We start from the raw sequence: 21,951 nt of genomic DNA, 5'->3' as shown, positions 1-21,951 counted from the left end.
CATTTTAATGATGGCTAGACGCAAAGAGTACCCTCCATCATATCGTGTAGCATTACCATCTTGATAAACGGGACAGACTTGGAACATATTGAGTAACTCAAAACAGAGCACCCATGGTGTTGTGGCCCCATCAGTGACAGTAGAATTCAAGTACACAATCTGCCATCGCACAGTCCATCATATCCCCAAGTTTACCATTATCGAGCAGAGAGATCAATCTTGATTCAAAGAAGACTGTAGTAGCAAGGCATGGCAAAAGCATCACTAGGCATATTTAAACATGGAGGTATATCCTGAAGCAGCTATAATACAGGTCTACTTGCATACCAAACAGTGGAAGTAGTATGCAATAGGTAGAGCTAAGCAATCCCACAATCAATAAATATCCCCACCTTCAATGATGGGGAACCCAGCACGAGGATATATTGAGCCAAAGGATCGGCATCAATCTTCAGCCAGATATTGAGTGGATGATCCATCTCTGCCTCCTTGAGGAGGTTGCCAGCCTTACTAGATGGCAGTCTTCATCTATGTCAATTCACTCCAGAAATGGCTGAAGACTACTACAAAAACCATTGGTCCTGGAAACATTGCAGAAAATTGTACTGAATCATTGGTCCAGAACTAATGCACCCAAGCCAAATGGTTTCAGTATAACCACAATACTGGCATCTACTTGACAATGGAAAATTGCCCATTACACAAGTAGTAGGACAAAGGCAATTTTGCCAATTACTGCCCTAATCTACTCTTAGAGAGAGACAAGAGAGGATCAGTGTTATCAAGTGATACTTGCACAGAAATAAACTGGTCATTGACACAGAAGCTCACGCCCTCATTACAGCCTTGTTCCAAACATGAACAAAACAGCTGAACTCTTGAGCAAAGGTCACACTGCCCCTTTAAAGTCATATTGAATTTTGTATTGTCAGAAGGAACCCTAGCAAAACCAAAAGTCAATGGAAATCAGGATTAAATATGCACTGATTGGAGTCATATCTAGCACAAAAGGAAGGAGGATATTGTTGTGATCAATCATTTCAGCCCTAGGACATCTCTGCAGAGCTCCTCAAGGTGGTGTCCTATACTCATTTACAGCTGCTTCAATGATGTTCTCTCCACCATAAGGACCAAATTGGTGAAATTTTCTGATTGAATATCGATCAACAGCATTTTGACTGCTCAAATACTAAAGCAGTCCATGTCCTTGACAACATCAAAGTATGGGCTGGGGTAAGTAACAAGTTAAATCCACACCACAAACACTAGCCAATGCCTAATCTTCAATAAGACAGGAGCTAACCATCACTGCTTGGCATTCAATGGGATTACCATCACTGAATCCATCTGTATCAATATCCTTTGGGGTGGGGGCTGGTCTCATTCAACAGAAACAACTTGACACAGCATATAAATACCGTGATTCCAAGAGAAGGTCAGAGGCTAGGCTCCCAAATCTGTCCATCACCTACCAGGTACAAGTCAGTTGCCAAGAATACTCAAAGTAGACAATAAACAGGGCAAAAAGCAAAGCTGGTTTAGCACTCATCCACCATCCTCACAGTGCAGAGTTGCAGGAGTGGGTACCATTTACAAAATGTATTACACTTATATACAAAGGCTTCTTCTAAAGGTGCAGCCTCTCTCACCTGTGGGGTTAGAAATTCAATGGGAACAGATGCACAGCTCAAAAATGCACCTCACCACCACCTCCCCCAGAACAATTAAGGATGGGTAACAAAATGCTGGGCTAGTCAGCAACACCCACGTGCCATGAACAAAAAAAAAATCTGATCTTCTGCCACTGAGCTAACTTCCTAATCAAGTGAACAATTTGCCCATGAGTTTAGACTTCAGGAACAGACTCTTAATAGAGAGGGAGGAATTTCATAAGCAGAAGTGAAATATCAATCTCTCTCCCATTGTATGATTAAAGAAACAGGTTCAATCCTGAGTGTGTAACCTCAGTGCCCCTTTAGAGGGCAAAAATGAATTTTTGTTCAAAGTCCTTTTTTTAAAAAAAAGAAAGGGATGTTCAACTAACCAAAAACGACAAAAATTAAAAACAAAAATTACCAAGGAGTAAAAAAAAACTTCAAATAGAGAGTAGATACTGGTGTTACTTTTTGACACATCCAATGTTTACATTAGATGAGGCCACCTGTCCTGTTAAAAAGTAGATACTAGGAGTTCAAAAAAGGAGAGCTAGATATTATAATGAAAGTCCATGAATATCTTTTCTGACTGTTTCAAACTCTTGTCCTGCAGAAAACACCAGATTGCTGAACAGCAACGCTTGAACGTCATAGTTAGCATATTTGTTGAACCTAAATTAGCAACTATTTAGTTAATAGATGGCTATGACAGATGTTGCAATGGATCTAAATTTGCTGCGTTTTTGATGAGCTTGTCAGAAATCTGCCAGACCTCTCTACCAAAAGCACTACTCTACTCCTAAAAAATTAAAACAGTAATATGAACTTAGATTAACATCCTTCTCTATTCTAGCAATTTATAACTAGTTGGGGAAAATTCTAAGAAGCCCATTTAGATATTAAGTGAACATTACAATAGAATATTTAAGAACATGCTTCTCCTCAGTCAAGAGAAACAAATTCTCTTAAATGACAACTCTCCCCTGCCCTTTTAACTTCGAGGAGCTCACCAACGATTTACTTACTCAATTCAGCTGCCTCTGCTCAACATAGCAAACCTTAATGCTGAATTCTCTAGGTTCTTCCCATTTTCCCCATGTACTCGATCTTGCCAATTAAATCCACCACTTCCTCCATTTCTGACCCTGTTCCTACTAAACCGATTACCCAACTTTCCTACCTGGCTTCCAGATAGCTCATATTAGCAACATCTCTCCTTAGATACTGTTCCCCTCTCAAATAAACAACTGATAAATTATAGGCAAATGTAATATTAGCATTCAGTTCAAGAGGGCTAGAATACAGGAGCAGAAATATATTGCTATGGCGATATAAAAGGCTCTGGTCAGACTACATTCCGAATAGTCAAGAACAGTTTTGGACGTTATAAAGAAAGAAGTTGTTGGCAAGAGGTGGGCCAGAGGAGGTTTATAAGAATGATCCCAGGAATGAAGGGCTGTCATATGAGAAGCTGTTGACTCTTGGTTTGTACTCAATGGAGTATAGAAGGATGAGGGTAGGGAGGTTTTTTTTTAGGTTCATGAGAATGGTCCCAAGAAAGAAAAGCTTAACCTATGAGGAACATTTCAGGACACTGTTTATCCTCTATGGAGTTGAGAAGGATGGCGGGGGGATTAATTGAAATATTCAGAATACAGAATGACCTGGACAGAGTAGATATTTCCATTGGTACAAGAAACTACGACCCCAGGGCACAGCCTGAGGAGTAAAATGAAGACCCTTTTAGATTGGAGAGAAGGAAAAACATCTTCAAGAGGTTCAAGGGTTATGGAGAGAAAGTGGGAGAATGGGGTTGAGAAACTCAGTCATAATTGAATGGCAGAGAGGACCCAATGGGCTGAATGGCCTAATTTCTGCTCCTATTGTCTTCATAGTTTTAGGATTAAAAACACAAAAGAAAGAGGCTGGACAGGACATAATGAAGATGACATTTCCGCTAGTAGGAGACTAGGACCCAAACACACAACCACACAATGAAGGGATGACCCCTTAAAAACTGAGGAGGAGGAGGAGGAATTTTTTTCAGTCAGAGGGTGTTGACTCTGTAGAACTCATTGCTGTGGAGGTCATGCCAGGGATTCAGAGATTCTTGATTAGTAAGGGGATCATGGGCTGAGAAGGCAGGGGAATGGAGTTGAAAAACATATAGGCAGAGTCAGATATGTACATCATGAAACAGACCCTTTGGTCCAACTCATCCATGCTGAACAGCTATCCCAATCCAATCTAGTCCCACCAAAATCCCTCCAAACCCTTCTTATTCATATACCCAGATGCCTTTAAAAGTCACAATTGTACCAGCCTCCACCACTTCCTCTGGCAGCTCATTCCATGCACGTACCACCCCCTGCGTGAAGATGTTGCCCCCTAGGCCTCTCACCACCCTCTGACTCTGGCTCAAAAGGTAGAAGACAGTGGGCCGAATGGCCTAATTCTGTTGCTTAGCCTTATTCTCTAATTAAATAGAACAAAGCACACGAACAGGTCCTTTGACCACAAGTGTTGTGCTGAACAAGATGCCAAATGAAACTAATCCCTTCTGCCTGCCCATGGTCCACTGTCCTCCATTCCTTGCACATTCATGTGCATATCTTAAAAGTCTCTCAAAATGATCCTTAAATACTGGAAAAACAGAAACAACTATTTTTATTCCCAATCACAAGTTTCTCTCTCCTGTCCTTAACTCCATTTATCTCCCTATTAAGCACTTAGAAAAAGGTGAAATCAGTCTGAACATACCCGACATAAACTCGTGTATTCCCATTCTGTACCAACACCCGACATCACCAATGCCTCACTTCAGTTGCTGCTGAAAACATACCAATGCATCAACACATCACCTCTTGGCTTAAGTAATCCAGTGCACCCTGACCGACCATCATAATTCTGCTCACTGTGAAGATTGTCATTCAATCTTCTGAATGGCTGAATCTAAGTGGAAGCCAAATTTATATTCACTGATACAGCTAGTATCTTGGAATTGAAAACTTGCCAAAAATACATTTGAAAAATTTCACATTTAAGCAACACAACATGGAAGCTGCATTCCTAGAAATTATAATACAAACATGATAGAATTCAGATTAGAACAATTGAATGTAGAGTGATAAATGCCCAGAGTCCTTCAGCTTCTGAAAGTTCCAAAAACCTTTCCTATTATCTTTGGCAAGAGAAGAAAATTTAACCAATTTACCCAACTTAATCTTAACCATAGTCAGTTCTGCTTTAACATGTGTTTCTTCAATGCAAGTTGAAGAATTTAGACCATTATTTGTAGTACACGAACCCTCGTTACCTGTATTGGTTATAATGCACTTCCAGCCCCATTAGTTTAAATGGCATGGCTACTATGTGATTTTCTTACAGTGCAAGATTGCACAAGAACAGAGCTATCGTGTTACATCAGACCTGATTGTATTTTCCTTCTAAAATGTACAATTTTCATAAAAACTTTCAGCAGTATTTGATCTGTACTTTCTCAGCATTCAACCGGGTTCTGAAGAGAAATAGACCATACAAGAAATTTATTTTAAAAATCATTGAGTATTGCCAATGCCAAGACTCAGGCAAAAGTTAATTTGGTCTCCAATTTTGAGATTCATTATTTGTGAATGCTTCACCTCAGTTTTAGTTCAGAGTTCAAATTAAAAGCACTTCCTCAATATCATGTATCTCAAGACCCTAAAAATGTCATTCATGTCTCCTTCAAATTTATCTCCAAATTACATTGAGAATCATCAACACCATGTTTCTCTGAATCCTAAAAGATCAATGTTTTTGAAACTGACAACAATAACACTTCAAAGAAAACTTTCTCAATATGCTTTTTTGCAATTTTTGATCAGACACATATGCAACAGGTAGATGATTACTCACATTCCCGCCACGGATAAGTTGCTTGCCTCACAGCTGTTACTGATGAACTTATTTCAACATACAAGGTTAAGAGGACTTGACAGGAGGGGGACACCAAGAAGCTGTTTTCTGATATGCTGGCGGTTGGGGAGACAGATTTTAAACCTCTTAAAAGATGGAGATGGATTGATTTCCAGAGGGTTGTTAGACTGAAAAATTATCTTCCCCAGAAAACAGTAGAAACTGAATCACTGAGCTCTCCAATAGTGACAGTGGATAGCTACACTCCATACAGCTGTTACGTAAATGAATGAGAATATTAAAACATGCATCCTAAATTCTATGAAGGTGGTGAGTTAAATAAAATAAAAGCAACCATCAGTTAAGCTGCAGCAAATTCTAATAACATTTATCATGCTGAAAGATAATCTGATTTTATACTGTTATTATAATGTAATAAATATACATAGACACCCCCTTTGGTCAGCTCGCAATGGAAAATTCAATCCTCTGCAGAAAGAGGATGTTACATGTAACAGGACATGCTGCATGTAGGTCATTGTTCAATTTTCTCATCTCTTAGGTGCTTTTATCCACTTAATTATGCTGGATGCAAATGGACAAGTCTAACAAGAGTCTAGTTTGTTCATAATCTTGTGCTTGCTTATAAATATAATTAATATACTTTATAGACCAATATGTTGGAGGAACTACTTACTTTTGAGAGTGGAATAAGAAAATCCAACTTGTATGAAAGGATTACTCTGGTCAACAGCACAACAAAGACCACATATGCAGAATTCTCAAAGTCTGTCAATTGGACCTGCAAATGGAATGTTCAAAAAAATTCCTGTAAACAACTATATTTTTATGTGACGCCATGTTTGCCTGAAACTCTAGCGATAAGCACATTGTTATTATTAATATGGGGTAATGCAACAATTTACATATGCCAGGGATTATTGTTGGAAAATGAAGGAATTCTGAATTTCCTAGTTAAAAATCATACAACACCAGGTTATAGTCCCACAGGTTTAATTGGAAGCACACTAGCTTTCGGAGCGACGCTCCTTCATCAGGTGATTGTGGAGGGCTCGATCGTAACACAGAATTTATAGCAAAAATTTGCAGTGTGATGTAACTGAAATTATACATTGAAAAATTGTATAATTTCAATATATAATTGTATAATTTTCAATGTATAATTTCAGTTACATCACACTGCAAATTTTTGCTATAAATTCTGTGTTACGATCGAGCCCTCCACAATCACCTGATGAAGGAGCGTCGCTCCGAAAGCTAGTGTGCTTCCAATTAAACCTGTGGGACTACAACCTGGTGTTGTATGATTTTTAACTGTGTTCACCCCAGTCCAATACCGGCATCTCCAAATCCTGAATTTCCTAATAAGCAAAACATATGATTCATCCAGGGGTCAGAAAAAAAGAGCACATGCATTCTAAGGTTCAGTGCCAGCTATAAAAGGAAGTAACACTGATACTCAATACGTACAAGTCATTGAGTTGATAGTGTAGTATGATAGATGTCCATATAATATATGCTTTTAGAGGGCTCGAACTAGTGGTTACTAATTCAACAGAGATAGTAAACTAATTGGGGGAAAACACTAGTTACTCAGAACTATTTATATAGAGTCAGAAACATACAGCATGGAAATAGACCCTTCAGTCCAGCTCATCCATGCCAACCAGATATCCCAAACTGAACTAGTTCCATTTACCTGTGTTTGGTCTATATCCTCGGGTAAAAAATGAGGTCTGCAGATGCTGGAGATCACAGCTGAAAATGTGTTGCTGGTTAAAGCACAGCAGGTTAGGCAGCATCCAAGGAATAGGAAATTCGACGTTTCGGGCATAAGCCCTTCTATAACCCTCTAAAAAATTTTCTTATCAATGTATCTGTACAAGAGACTTTTAAATGTTGCAATTGTACCCACTTCTACCACTTCCTCTGACAGTTCTAACTCTCCCCCTCCTTATCCTCACTTTTGTTGTTATTGTACTGCCCCTGATGGGCTTTGCATGTAATTGATCCAGAAATACAGGCACTTTGGTGGTGGGAGGGCTAGGATCAAGTCCCGTCTAGTTTCAGATAAAGCAGTCATACATATCTGAACAAGTTGATTAGACAGATCTAGTCAAATAACACTAGTATATGAGAATTAGGATAAACAGAGGAGTTGGGAGGATCAGAATTTTTCAATAACTTGGTACTTCAACAGAAATATAAAAATAAGTCCCGAGGGCCCTGAAGATGGCTGGATAGTTGAAATTACTTTCAATTGCTCTAATGATCAGGAGCAGACACAATAACCAAAACTTTGATCAGAGTACTCAATTTCTTAACCACCCCCCCCCCCCCAAATAAAGCAATAATTTGGGAAGAATCATAGATAGGAGTGTCAATACTACAAGGCATCTGATAAAACAGTTGTTCCTTTTTGTTAGCTAAGCAAACAAAATGGAGATCCAAATAAAAATGAAATACATTGGCAATCTGCCCATCTCTGGTTCCTCCAATTATCTATGAAAGGGTTCTGATTCGTGCAACTATCAGACTTATGGAATGAGGCTTAAAATTTATAGTTTGGTCATTAATGCAATCTGGGTCACCTCTAATTTGGAGTAAGCACTCTGCCCGGTAGTTATTTACATTAAGACTAAGTGACTTTTAATTGGATGTCTTTTCCAGTGCAAAACCTTAGCATTGTTTTGTTACTGCTACAGAAGCAAAATGTGACACTCAATTTGAATCTGCAACGCGTGCCTCAAAAACGTGTTGCCTTCACTTGAAATGCCTGGGGCCCAATGCCTACTTTACAGAATCACATTGTGCAGACACTGAAAAGTTGAGACCTATAGCTTAAGTACTGCAATTCATCAGGGCAACTTGGGAAAGATTAGAGAAAAGAAAAACTATACTCTCGCTTCTAAGACATCAGTACACAAGCCATCTACCTCCCCATTCCTTGGCAGCAAGGTATGACTGCCAAAGGAAATTGCACAAGGTTGCTACATGGGTATGCTACCCTTAGGAAGAACACAAAAATCACAATTATGGTGACTCAAACACCACAAGTCGAAGTGAAGCACTCCACCTGCAGGAATTGATCAGAGACTGAAACAAAGCAAAATAGCGAGACCTTAATGGAGCAAGCATACAGATGCTAAAACACTTTCCTGTCTGCTTCCCGTAAACTTTTAACCCATAGGGAATTAAAAGTCTATCCCCTTAAAATGTACTCTGTGGACACAGCATTTGTTGGCACTGGGACAATCTCCCAGGTTAATTGCTAGGAACCCACCAATTACATGGATTTGGTGAGGATACAAAAATTAATAATCAGTCCTTTTGACAGGTTGTGAATGTTTTGAATTCTCTTTTACAATACTGAAGAACTTAGTTTTTCCAAATCAACTGACCTTTGTCATTTTCAATCATTTAAAATCAGCTGACACCAATATAAAATAATGCACAGCTGTATTAATCATTTAAATTATCACTCATATATAACAAGCACTTTTTAAAGCTTGGGTGCAGAAAAGGGGAATACTTGGAAAAGACAGCATAATTTGTGGCAAACGTGAAATGGGAACTCGACCACAAGATGTTTTACTACTTTTTAAAAATTTCTGGATGTCACTGGTTGGACTAGCATTTGGTACCCATCTCTAATTCCCCCTGAACTCAATGGCATGCCAGGCAAAGTCAAAGTCGACAAAATTAGCCATGCTGCTGTGCCTGAAGGTACATTTAAGCCAGACGCATGCAAGGACAAGATTTTCCTTCCCTCAAGGGCATTAAAGAACCAGAATTTTTAAAAAATATGTATAACACAAGAAAATTGCCATGATGATCCATATTTAAACTAAATACAATTCTTTTGTTATGATTACAGCACCTACCTCCATAGGTCGAAACTCCACTCTCCATCCAATTTCAGAATTTGGGGGTGGTGGCTTGAATCGCATGGTTTGCCAATTTGTGGATTGTATGTTCTATAGGTAGTCAATTGCACAAGGAATTATTTTTAAGTTAGCTTTCGTAAACCATACAATTCCTATTATACTCCCAAAACATTTTATTCAACAAGATGTCTGTTGACTGCTTAAATACTCAAGACTGAATCACGATCAGCTCGGTGGCTCAGTGGCTAGCACTGCTGCCTCACAGCGCCAGGGACCTGGGTTCAATTCATGCCTCAGGTGACGGTTTGCTTGGAGTTTGCACATTCTCCCAGTGTTGCCTGGGTTTCCTCCCACAGTCCAAAGATGTGCAGGCCATGCTAAATTGTCCACAGTCTTAAGCGCAGTCAGGAGTAAGTATAAAGGAAATGGGTCTGGGTGGGTTATTCTGTGGAGGGTCAGTGTGGACTTGTCAGGCCGAAGGGCCTGTTTCCACACTGTGGGTAATCTAATCTAACTTCAGTTGAGTTCTTTCTGGTTAATGCACAAAATCAATGCCAAAAAAATAAGCTTTTACTAGGACTACTCTAATATTAACAGTCAAGGTGATATTTTACTTTACAACATCGCAGAGTGTGTTAAATTATGTGGTCATACTTTTTCGAGTTGTATCACAGGACAACTTTGTTTTAAAACAAGTTGTACCTGAAATGATTACCTATGCCATGGCCAGCATTTCTTGGTTTAGTGCTCACCACTTTTTCCACCCCCAACAATGCTCTTTGCTTCCTCACTGCATGAAAATGCTAAATATCCTCACCGGTGAACACTGCCGTACTGGGGTTGGCTGCTGAATACTGTTTTCAGGATGCAATGCTTTGACAGTTCAATGGATTTGCTAAAAGTTAGACTCCTATAAAGTTTTATATCTGCTATGAAAAACTAAGTAAATCAATGTAAAAACTAGGACAAGTAAAAGGCAAACGGTTCAAGTCTGAGCACTTCTGGTCACCTACAGAACAGTCTCAGTAGTTTAACTGTAACAATTCAAAGATGCCTCATCACCTAACATGTTGCTAGTGTTAATATTGTAGGTTACCTCAAAGTGGTCAGACTCATTTGCATCATCCAGATTTATCTTTTCTGCATACAGTGTCAAAGGATCACGAATAAAAAGATGAGCTATATGTTGTGCCAGAAGATGATCAATACCTGAAAAACATTTCAAAGTTCAAAAATATTTCTTCGGTACACAAGATCAAGCATTAAGATTAACACATGATCATGATCAATTTTTTTGTCCCATATTTGGCAACCACTGACAGTAAGTGCAGTGAGGTGCTAATTAAGCAAAAACACAAAAGCTTCCCACGAAGATCTGTAGCTCAGGTTGTCGATGAGGTAGTTGGTTAGCTCACTGAGCTGCAGGGTAATCGTGCAGACATTTCATTACCATACTCAGTAACAGAGTGACTTCTATGAAGCGCTGTTCTGTCCTGCTTGGTTTTTTGAGAGGTTTGGTCTGTCAAAGTGTGTGTTGCTTTTGGTTTTTTTCTGCAACCGGGTCTCTGTCTGTCGATGGCCTTTGTTTGAAAACCAGGCTTCCAGGAACATACTTGCGTATCTCTGGTTGGCTTGTCCTACTAGGGGAGAGGGGCACAGTTAAACCAGGGAGGGTAGGAGGCCAAGATGAGGGTTCAGCAAATGTTAAAGTTTCCAGAACAAGTAATAAGACAGTATGGAAAGTCTCAAACTTCAGACACAGCAAAGAAGGGACAACTATGAGAAGGGGGCCAGTTATTGTAGACTAAAGGGTGTTGCATTTATAATGCACACAACTTACAAACCAAGGTAAAGAATTTGCAGTGCAGATTGAAATCAGCAGATACAAATGTGGGCAAAGATATGAGGCTGCAAGGAGATCAGGGCTGGGAATTAAACATCCAAGCATTTGCATCCTATCAAAAAGGACATGGCAGAGGGAATGGGGTTGCTTTGTTAGTAAGAAATAAAATTATAATGAATAGCGATAAGTGATTAGAGTCAGAAGGTGTAGAATCTGCATTGGTAGAGTTGAGGGACAGCAAAGGGAAAAAAAACCCTAATGGGAATTACATACAAGCCTCCTCGCAGCAGTCAGGACATGGGGAAGAAAATAAGTCATGAGACAGGTAAGATATGTAACAAAGGCACTATTACAGTAAGGGACTTCAATGAGAAGGGGAACTGGAAAAATCAATTAGCAGCAAATTCCAAGATTGGAATACAAATGTGGGAAAAAGTGTGAGGTTATGCACTCTGGTGGAAAGAATAGAGATGTAGACTATTTTCTAATACACAGAAAGGGTTTGAAAATTAAGCACGAAGGGACTTAGGATTCGTTGTTCAGGATTCACTTAAAATTAAACATACAGAGCAGCTAGCAGTTAGAAAGGCAAATCAATGTTAGCATTCATTTCAAGAGGGCCAGAATAAAAGAATAGAAATTTAGGCGGTATAAGGCTCTGGTCAGATTGCATTTGGAATATCATGAGCAGTTTTGGGCCCCATGTTGCAGGATGCTCTGCCAATGGAGGAGTTCCAGAGGTGGCTTACAAGAATTATCCCAGGGATGAAGGGTTTGTCATATGAGCAGCAGTTCAGGACTGGCAGTTGAGACAAATGAGAGAGAGAATGGATTGAAACGCAGAAAACCTGAGGGGCCTGGACAGTGGAGAAAATGATGTTTGCACTATTAGGAGAAATTAGGATCTAAAAAAAAGGGCACAGCCTCAGAATGAAGTGATGCATTATTAGATTTGACATGGAGAGAAATTTCTTCTGTGATAGGACGGTGAATTTGTAAAACTGTGTTGAAAAAGGCTGTGGAGACCAAGTCATTGAGTGTGTTTAAGACAGAGATAGACAGGCTTGTGATTAGTAAGGGGATGAAGTGTTTCAGAGAGAACACAGGAGAATGGGATTGAGAAACTTAACAGCCATGATCAATTGCTGGAGCAGAATGGCCTAATTCCTCTCCTGTATCTTATGATCCATACTTACAACATTTCAGAAATAATAATGACCAAGTGAAGCAATGGAATGACAGTTACTTATAGTGTAAGGTTTTGCAGATTGAATGATGTACCACCTTAAATAATTAAAGTACATGAAAAAGTCCAGGTCAAATGCAATATTCAGGTGGTAAAGTAAAAGGAGAAGTTGGGGACAAATTGAACTACAGAATACTGATGAAATTCAGATGCAACTGTATGTTTTAATTAATTCAATTATTCACATTTGTTGCAGAAATTGCAAAGGAGCTGGAGCAAGAATGAGCAAGTGCACAAGGGGAAGTGAGCACAAGTAGGCTTGTTTGGGTACGTGGGAGGAGAAGGGGAACAATCAGTGGATGTGGAAAGATGCACAAATATGCAGAACAAAAATTACATGAAATACCAGTCTCTCTTGCTATTCACCAAATACCCCCTTACACTGTTCAAAAAGACTATTTTAAAAACACAAAAGTATTCTGCCATGTTTTTTACTGCAATTATTTTTGAAAATCTTTCAATCATTACAACCATCTTAATAGTACTATTGTACAAAGGCATCCTCGGAAATAAGATAATCTGCACAAATTCATACTGTACAAATAAAATTTGTTTAAATAAGAGAGCATTTGGGAGAAACTAATGCCTAGATTACATGAAGCAAAATCCTATATAAATAAGCTCAGTAAATTGACGGTGAAATGGACACAAAACATGCAGGAGGATGACAAAGGTTTATAAAAGAATGTTCATTAAAAATTAGGAATTGTTTTATGATGACTAGTCCATGGAAATTTGTTAAATAACTCATTGCTACACCTCAAACTGGATACAATTATAGTTTGTGAAGAGGACATAATCAACAATATTCAGATAGCAGAGGAGTCAAACTGATACTGTTCTGCTTTTAAAAGTCAAATACTGACAAAATCAAATCCTGGCATGGTAGCTCAGTGGTTAGTATTGCTGTCCCAGCACCAGGGGCCTGTGTTTCCTTGTATTGGCATGGGTATCCTCCATGTACTCTGGATTCCTCCCACAGTCCAAAGATGTGCAGATTCGGTGGATTGGCCATGGGAAATGCAGGGTTACTGTATGCGTGCATGCGTGTGGAGGTCTTGCTGGGATGTTGCTCAAAGAATCAATGTAGACTCGATGGGCCAAATGGCCTGCTCCCCCACTGTATGGAGTCTATGATTCTATGACAACACCTTGTGATTTCTTCTTGAAAAATGAGTGTAGATATCGTGCACGCTTGTACACTTAAGTCTTGGAACATAACTGCTACAAAAATGTTGCATGGGTTAAAAGGCAGCATCACATTTGTACTAGGATAAAATTTATTAGTACTTTACAAATAAAAGGCCTTAATTGCCTGCAATTACGCCATATCAACACAAGGCAACTCGTATTTAGGAAGTTGACAGAATGTAATACCAGATTTTATTTTAATGCATCGTTTATTACCTCCTTCTCGAAGTTGCTTGTAGATTTCATCATCGACTGTTAATTCTAGGTCATTATATTTTTCACCACATTTCGACAGGTAACTATCAATGGAGTCATACCTGGATTTACTGATCCTGTATTTGCAGTGCTTGCGAGGCTACAATTGCAATAAGCACAGTATAAGGTTATCCAGCAAAAGGTTCCTGCTGTGCAGATTAATAAGCAAAATGTTAACTCTGAATTCTCATGTTAGTTACCTCCAAACCTCTTTCTTCTCTGGTTCGGTCATCTACAGAGGCTGAAATTACACCCCAGCGACAATCAATGTCAGACACATAACCTCTATAAAATGGTGAAGCAGCACTCAAAGCCATCTGGAAGAAAAATTGCATTTAAATGCGTTTGGGAAGAATTTGCAATTCATTAGTGAATATTCTATAATTTTTGCCAGTCGAATGGTTTTATGCAATGAAGATAACAAATTTTATTTATATACTTACATTAAAATAAACATCTGAATATTACAATCAAGTCAAATGTTAACATTAAGTTAGTCAGTCATAATTATTAATTATTGCTTTGCCATGTATTAACAAGAATGTTAAAGATTCTGGTATATGGCCTCAATTATGAATACTCCTTGTCCACTTTTGAAGAAGAAGTTTGGATTAATCAAATTGAAACAAAGAACCCAATTTCTAGGGTTTAGCATTCATGCACATTTAGACATGAATCAATAACTTCATGAGTTTCTACACAAGGTAAATTTTAACAGACAAGAATGTTAAAATGTTAGATATCATCAAGAGTTGTTTTCGAGTATATCTACAAAACAAATAACTAACATTTGCCAGAAGACCGAGGAGGCTCTTTTGTGAAAAAAAGATGTAAAACAATACAGTTTGCATGAACTGCCATTTAATGTTGACATGGCCGTCACTTTCAGCAGTGATGTTATTAAACTGAACTGAATTGGCGTGGTTTAACAGTAAATATTAAGGCTAGTTCAGATTTTCATTTGATAGAGATGGAAATCAGAAGTACCTGACAATTATCAAAATATTAGTTCTCTCTATTAAAGTCACTTTTAATAAACACACTTCTCTACTTGTCTATACAATTTCATACTGACCTCTGGTCAGAATCCAAAAGTTATGGTTTGTTTAAAAAAAGCTATGAAAAGATATTTAAGATATCCCACAAAAGCTGACGTAATACAAAACAAAGGAATGAAAAATAAAATTAAGGTTTTACATTTCATAAAAGGTATATTAGTTATAAAAAGTTGAGGAAAAAGCCAAGAACAATACTTACGTTAAGTTTTATCAGCATGACAAAGTGATTCAATAAGTTAATCTCATTGCATTAATTTATCCAGAATATTTCCAACAGTACCTATACCTCCATCATTTTATCGGACACACAAAGAGCATGAAGGAATCTATTTAAAACACAAGTTCTTGCTTGATGTTATACTCCCACTTAGTGTTAAGTATGATCTATTGCAACTAAAAACATTTTGCAATTATCTCCCACCAGGAAGATAGAGGACAAACCAGCAATACAGTCAACATTTATAAACTCCCCAATGTGCTATACTAAAACAATTGAGGATTTGATTTTCTTCTCACCCAATAGCATTAAGTACAGTTGGTGCATCACTAAAATCAAGATTAAAACATTGTTCAACGTGAAAGAAAATTAAGCTATGGCCAAAGCTCTTCACTGCGTTTCCTTTCTATAAAATCACAATAGACAAGTTCAGGTTCATACAAATCTACAAGTCAAACATCTTGTTAAAACTCTTTGTTGAAGCTCATGCAAGTAGAGAAGGCTGAATAAGAGACTGCAAGGTTGCTGGTACCTATAAGAATGTCAATATTTTGCCAAGTCAGTTAATGGGGCAAACAAAAACTGGGAGGACTATTGAAACAGAAATTCTGGCAGTAATTTTCAGTTATGTAAACTCAAGTTATCAATTCTAAATACTTAAAGCAAAGCAAAAAACAAAAAATAAATTGCTAACTTTTTAAGAAATAAACCGTCGACTGCTGCCAGATCCAAATTGCTCAGACATGAAAACTATTGATTGGAAGGGTGCTAATTTCTTTAAAGGGTAATTGCAACAGTGAACTATATGGCATAGAGATTCAAAAACAGAAGATGCTGGAAAAGCTCAGCAGGTCTGGCACCATCTGTGAAGAGAAACCTATTGTTTACCCGTACTCCCTCCCCCGCCCTATCTCCTGCATACAAACCACCATTTTCCGAGCTACCATCAGTTCTGAGGAAGGTTCACCGGACTAGAACTGTTAACTCCGATTTCTCTTCACATCCAGAACATCAACTGCTGCCATTTCCGCCACCTCCAGGGAGACGCCATCACCAGTGAGATGCAATCACCAGATACGTATTCCTTTCCCCACCCATCCCATGCCCACCTTTCGCGGTGACCATTCCCTCTTGGACACACTACTCCATTCTTCCTTCACTCCCAACAATCTCCCACAGCCCCATGGCACTTTCCAATCCAATCGCTGAAGATGTAACAGCTGCCCATTTTCCTCCTCCGTATCCAAAGCCCCAGGAATATCTTCCGGGTGAAGCAGCACTTTACTTGCACTTGACAATCTCGCCTACTGCATTTGCTGCTCAGAATGTGGTCTCCTCTTTATTGGGGAGTAAACCATATGCTGGGTGACCACTTTGTGGAACATCTGCTAAAATGACCGAGCTTCCAGTTGCCTAGCTAATATCGAGCGCAGGCTTGATGCAGTGCTCCAGCAAAGCTCAGTGCAAGCTGGAAGAACACCATTTTCCACTTGGGGAACCTGCAGCCCTCCAGACTCTACATATTTCAATAATTTTAGGGTCTAAACTCTCATGTCCTCGCCTCCAAATCCACACAGCAGGCCTTGTTATCACAGTCTGCCATTACACAGCAGCTATTGTTAGCCACTACCAGTCTCCATTAATGGCTATTCACTCTCCGAGCCAAATCCTTATCCACTCCTATCTGTCCAACTGTTCTTTTCTCTTTGGCCTCTATCACCACCTATTGTTTACTCCTTATCCCCTATCTTCTGCGTATAAACCAACTTTTTCCTTGCTACCAGTTCTATGGAAGAGTCACCGGACCAGAAGTGTTAATTGATTTCTCTTCATAGATGGTGCCAAACCTGCTGAGCTTTTCTAGCAACTGCTGTTTTTGATCGATTTACAGCAACTGCAGTTCTTCCAGTTTTTATTGCATACAGATTATTCAGAGGCTCTCAAACTCAAAGTATCAAGATTTGCAATTCTGGATTTACGCATCTGCTAGAGTTGGTTTTCTATGACTGTACTTCAGGACACTCCCCATTAAGAACATTTCCAGTTATCAACAGCAGTGTTACTATCAGGAACATTAAAATTTAGAATTAAACTCAAACCAAACAAACTCAGTCTTATGGCACTTACCACTATAGGGCAAATTGTGGCAAGCTGATCATATAGATATCTGGCTTCCGAGATGCTACATGCTTGGAATGTCACCTATTGCAAAAGATGCAGAAAACATAAGAAAATAAAAAAAAGATGACAAGTTAAATGAACAAAATCTTGCAACTGGACACTCACCTGAAGACAGCAATTGCCCATACCAAACCCCATAGCGTCCATATAGATATGATCAGGTTTTGTTGCTCTCGCTGTTTCACCATCATCATTGACAAATTTTTCAACAAAAGGAGAGGAAACACATCTGTCCTTATAAACTGCAAAGGAAAAGAAATTAAATCTGAAAGCACTCCCATGGAGTATGTGCATCCCATTGGATATGCATCTGAAATTGAGCTCAAATCCATATTTTTGGAATTCAGAAGATCCTTGCTGGCTTAGTGGATTATATGCAACATTAAAAAAGGTATATAAAGTAGACATCACAAAATTAAATTACAGTTAGCTAATCTTAGTCAAGACAGCAAGAAGCCACAAAAGACTGCAGTACACTTTGTTTGGTGGAAGGGGAAAATATGGCAGAGCTTTTTGCCTTTCAATCAAAATCCAGTCAGTCAGTCATTTTTGCCATGCTCCAGCATGAAAGCTCATGATGAGAAATTATTCATTTTAATAAATCCTATGTAAAAAAAACTCATCTAAGACTTATTCAAGAGCTGACATTAACAAGCACCTGTTCATAAATTTCAAAGTTATCAAAATTCAGAGAGAGCTGCTGGATAAGACATGTCTAAGAAACACCCAATTTAGTGAAGCAAAGAAACAGCATGCAAATACAGTCCTGGTAGCCAGTTCCTGGCTCAATCTGGCTCAGTCTGCTGTTTGCTCGGCAGGCAGATAAGCAGAGAATCCCTGCTCTAACAATTATGTGTTTCAGCAGAGAACAGATAAGAATCACACAATTGAGGGGAGAATGGAGATGACATTACAGGAACCTAACCCATGGCATCAGATTTCCCTCAACTTCTGAATCAAATAAAAACGAAAAAATGTAGAATGTCACATTTTGGATTTTCTTTTCAATGCGAGTTCAATAAAATAAAAGGCATTAGTGCTCTGACCAGACTTTACCAAATATCATTTTATCTAATCATTTCTTTGAATAGGTTAAGTTTTGTCTAATTTCAGACAGGAAAGATTAGGTGGAAAGGTGGAAATTAATGATGCATAACATTAATATTACTGATTTTCTACTACTGTCTAGCTATAAGTTTGGAATGGATTGAAAAGCAGTTGAACAGTATTCTTGTCTAAGAGACAGAATCTTACTTCCGACAGATTAGAGTCCCATACAGCATCTAAATACAATTTGGTCTTTTAAGTGACATATTCTGCATTTCACCACCGGAAACTGCTCAAAAATATAAAAGAAGCTTTACCGATCACAAATATCTTCCTGCCTACTAGTTCTTCCACATATTCCATTGCAACCACACGTCCCTTCTCTTACCCCCAACCTCAGCCACCCACATCCAGAGCTCCTGATGGAACATATTGCCAGCAACACACTGGATATTATTGTATGAATCCTTGCCAATAAAACATTTTGAGCCTCAAGCCAACATTGTCAAGCAGGTATCTACAAGGAGAACATGGATGCTTTAGAAAGGGCACAGAAAATATTTACCAGAACGTTACCCGGTATGGGGATTTTAGCTATGAAAAGATTGGATAGACTAATGTCTAGAATGCTGGAGATTGGTGGGGAGGCCTACCTGATAAAATTTTTTATGATTGTGAATAGCACGGATAGGGTGGAAAGTTCAATTACTCGGGGACACAGGTTCAAGGTGCAGGTGATAGGGAGCAGAGTTTAAAAGACATGAGAGGTAACTTTTCTACAAAAAGGGCACAGCCTTAGAATTAAAGGAAGTCAATTTAGAACAGAAATGAGACATTTCTTCAGCCGGAGAGTGGTGGGCCTGTGGAATTCATTGTCACGGAGTGCAGTGGAGACCGGGAAGAGATTCAAGGCAGAGATTGATAAATTCTTGAACTTGCAAGGAATTAAGGGCTACAGAGAGAGTGCGGGTAAGTGGAGTTGAAATGTCTGTCAGCCATGATTAAATGGTGGAGTGGACTTGATGGGCCGAATGGCCTTATTACTACTCCTATGGGGTATGGTCTTAACATCAGCATTCAAGCAGCAGCTGGACAAACACATGAAACAGCAAGGGAATTGAGGGATATAGATCCTATAAGTGAAGACACAGTTTTTGTATCAACGGGCAAAATCACAGGCTTGGAGGGCAGAATGGCCCATTCCTGCGCTATATTGTTCTTTTTTAATAATGGATATAACCCCTCCAAACACCTGATTTATATGTAAATCACCCTAAATCTGCCTTGGTACCCGTTTCTGACAAGAAGTATGAAAACAAGGCAAAAGTGCACAAGTTCATATTTTGCATGTTACATTCTAGCTGTCAAGGTTTTTGCCCACTCACCTAAACTTTCTGTATCACTTTGCAGACTGCTTATGTTCTGTCTGCAATAACTTTCCCACTTACCTTTTGTCAGCAAATTTAGCAACCAGAGCATTTACTTCCTTCAATCATTAAACAGCTTGGTGGCTCAGTGGTTGGCACTGCTGCCTCACAGCACCAGGGACCCAGGGAAACTGTCTTTGGGGAGTTTGCACATTTTCCCAGTGTCACTGTGAGTTTCCTCCAGATCCTCCTGTTTCATCCCACAGCCCAAAGATAGCAGCTTAAGTGGATTTGCAATGCTAAACTATCTATAGTGGATAAAGAGTTGCGCTGGAAAAAGCACAGCAGGTCAAGCAGCAGAGAAGGGCAGTAGATGTTTGTCAAAGTCCTGATGAAAGGTTCGACCTGAAATGTCAACTCCCCTTCTCCTCTGATGCTGATTGACTTGTGGTTTTTCCAGCTCAACTCTTAATCCACTGACTATCCAGTATCTGTAGTTCTCAAGATCTCCAAATTGCCCATAGTGTCCAGGAACATGTAGATTTGGTGGATTAGCAATGGGAAATGCAGAGTTACAGAGATAGGCTAGGGGAGACAGTCTAGGTTAGATGCTCTTTAGAGTTGCTATGGACTTGTTGGGCTGAACAGCCTCTTTCCACACAGCACAGACTCTATGATTAACATAAATTGTTAATAATTGCAGTCTCAGCACTGATCCTTTTAAGGCAAACCGCTAAATCGAAAACTACCCATATCTCCTTAAAATGCATGGCATTGCATGCCTACTGACTTATCCATAATCCAATTTCCGAATTCACTTTAGCCAGCTCTGTCTTCATACCTTCATTATTGCCCTTATTTTAGTTTATAACAAGGGCCTTCAATCCACTCTTCTTTCCGTCAAACAGAATGTGGAATTCAAATTATAATATAATGCCTGTATCTTTAGTTCATAAATTAATCCTAGTTCTTTACACAGTACCAGATCCAGCGTAGCCTACTCTTGGAATGGCTCTAAAATATACTGCTTTAAGAAATTGTTCTGTACACATCTTGAGCTTAATATAGGTTACCTTTGTTATTCTGACTCGTCCAATCTGTTTCTTGATTAAAGTCACACATGATCATTGCTATACTTTTTTCATAAATCCCACTCCTATTTCTGGTATACCATGTCTTACAGTCTGGTTGCTATTAGGGGGAGCTTACAAACTGTTCTCATGCGATTTCCTAACAACTATTTCTCTCTATACAGTAATCCTACATCCTGATTTTCAGAACTGCGGTAATGTCCATTGTATCAACGTAAACATTAATTAATAGAGCTACTCTTCCACCTTTTCCTATTTTTCTAGGACTGGGTAACAGCCCCAGGATACAAGATAGGCCATATAGAAATGAAGTGAAGAAACATTTCTGTACTCAACAAGTGCAGTCAAAATTATTCAATTTGCATTTATAGAAGGCTGTGGAGGCTAAGCCATTGAAAAAATACAACAGACACTGCTAAATGCCCGATATTGAAAGTAACAAGAGGTACGGGGACAAAGTGGGAATACAGCATTGAGACAGAGGATCAGCCAGGATCAAATTGAATGGTGAAGCAGACTCAAAAGGGCCAAATACAGCATATGCATGCTCTTCATATCTACGTTTTTATCCTCGTCTAATTACTCTCTAACATCCTAAGGCCAGGTGGAGCTACTCCCAACCAATCACAGCTGGGGTGGGGAAAAAAAAAATCACTCGCAATGACACCTCTTCTCACTCGAGTCGTAAACTGGTGTCAGGATCTATTCTATTATTATATTCTAGCACATTATTACTCCTCAATTGTCTTTAAAAATCAGACTGCTCAACTAACATCCAGGATTGATGGGCAAAAAATCCCCCCCACACTTATAGGGAAAATTGAAGACATTATTTTTGTCCACACTTTTCCAAACAGTGTTCCCCAGTTAATAACTCAGTCAACTCACAACTGGGAGTGTCAAACCTAACCAATGATAAACTAATCTCACATTCATACCATAAAATAAGACCACCTATTTGTATCTTGTCTAAAACAGATTAACTTCACCCCTGC

General features: G+C 38.9%; 1 protein-coding gene across 1 annotated transcript in view; it reads right to left on the bottom strand.

Moving 5' to 3' along the window:
* The window catches only part of gclc (glutamate-cysteine ligase, catalytic subunit), a 72,550-nt gene that overhangs the window by 15,852 nt on the left and 34,747 nt on the right, over positions 1-21,951 (bottom strand). Inside the window, exons 7-13 of the mRNA XM_060821587.1 lie at positions 17,557-17,693; positions 17,398-17,472; positions 14,196-14,312; positions 13,957-14,095; positions 10,557-10,669; positions 9,458-9,550; positions 6,250-6,354 (exon numbers count right to left, since the gene is read on the bottom strand). Of these exons, the coding sequence (XP_060677570.1) occupies positions 6,250-6,354; positions 9,458-9,550; positions 10,557-10,669; positions 13,957-14,095; positions 14,196-14,312; positions 17,398-17,472; positions 17,557-17,693 (779 nt within the window). The remainder of the gene's footprint in view (positions 1-6,249; positions 6,355-9,457; positions 9,551-10,556; positions 10,670-13,956; positions 14,096-14,195; positions 14,313-17,397; positions 17,473-17,556; positions 17,694-21,951) is intronic.

This window comes from Hemiscyllium ocellatum, chromosome 3 (genome assembly GCF_020745735.1).
Source record: "Hemiscyllium ocellatum isolate sHemOce1 chromosome 3, sHemOce1.pat.X.cur, whole genome shotgun sequence".
Taxonomy (NCBI): domain Eukaryota; kingdom Metazoa; phylum Chordata; class Chondrichthyes; order Orectolobiformes; family Hemiscylliidae; genus Hemiscyllium; species Hemiscyllium ocellatum.
This window is presented reverse-complemented; position numbering and strand designations above follow the sequence as displayed.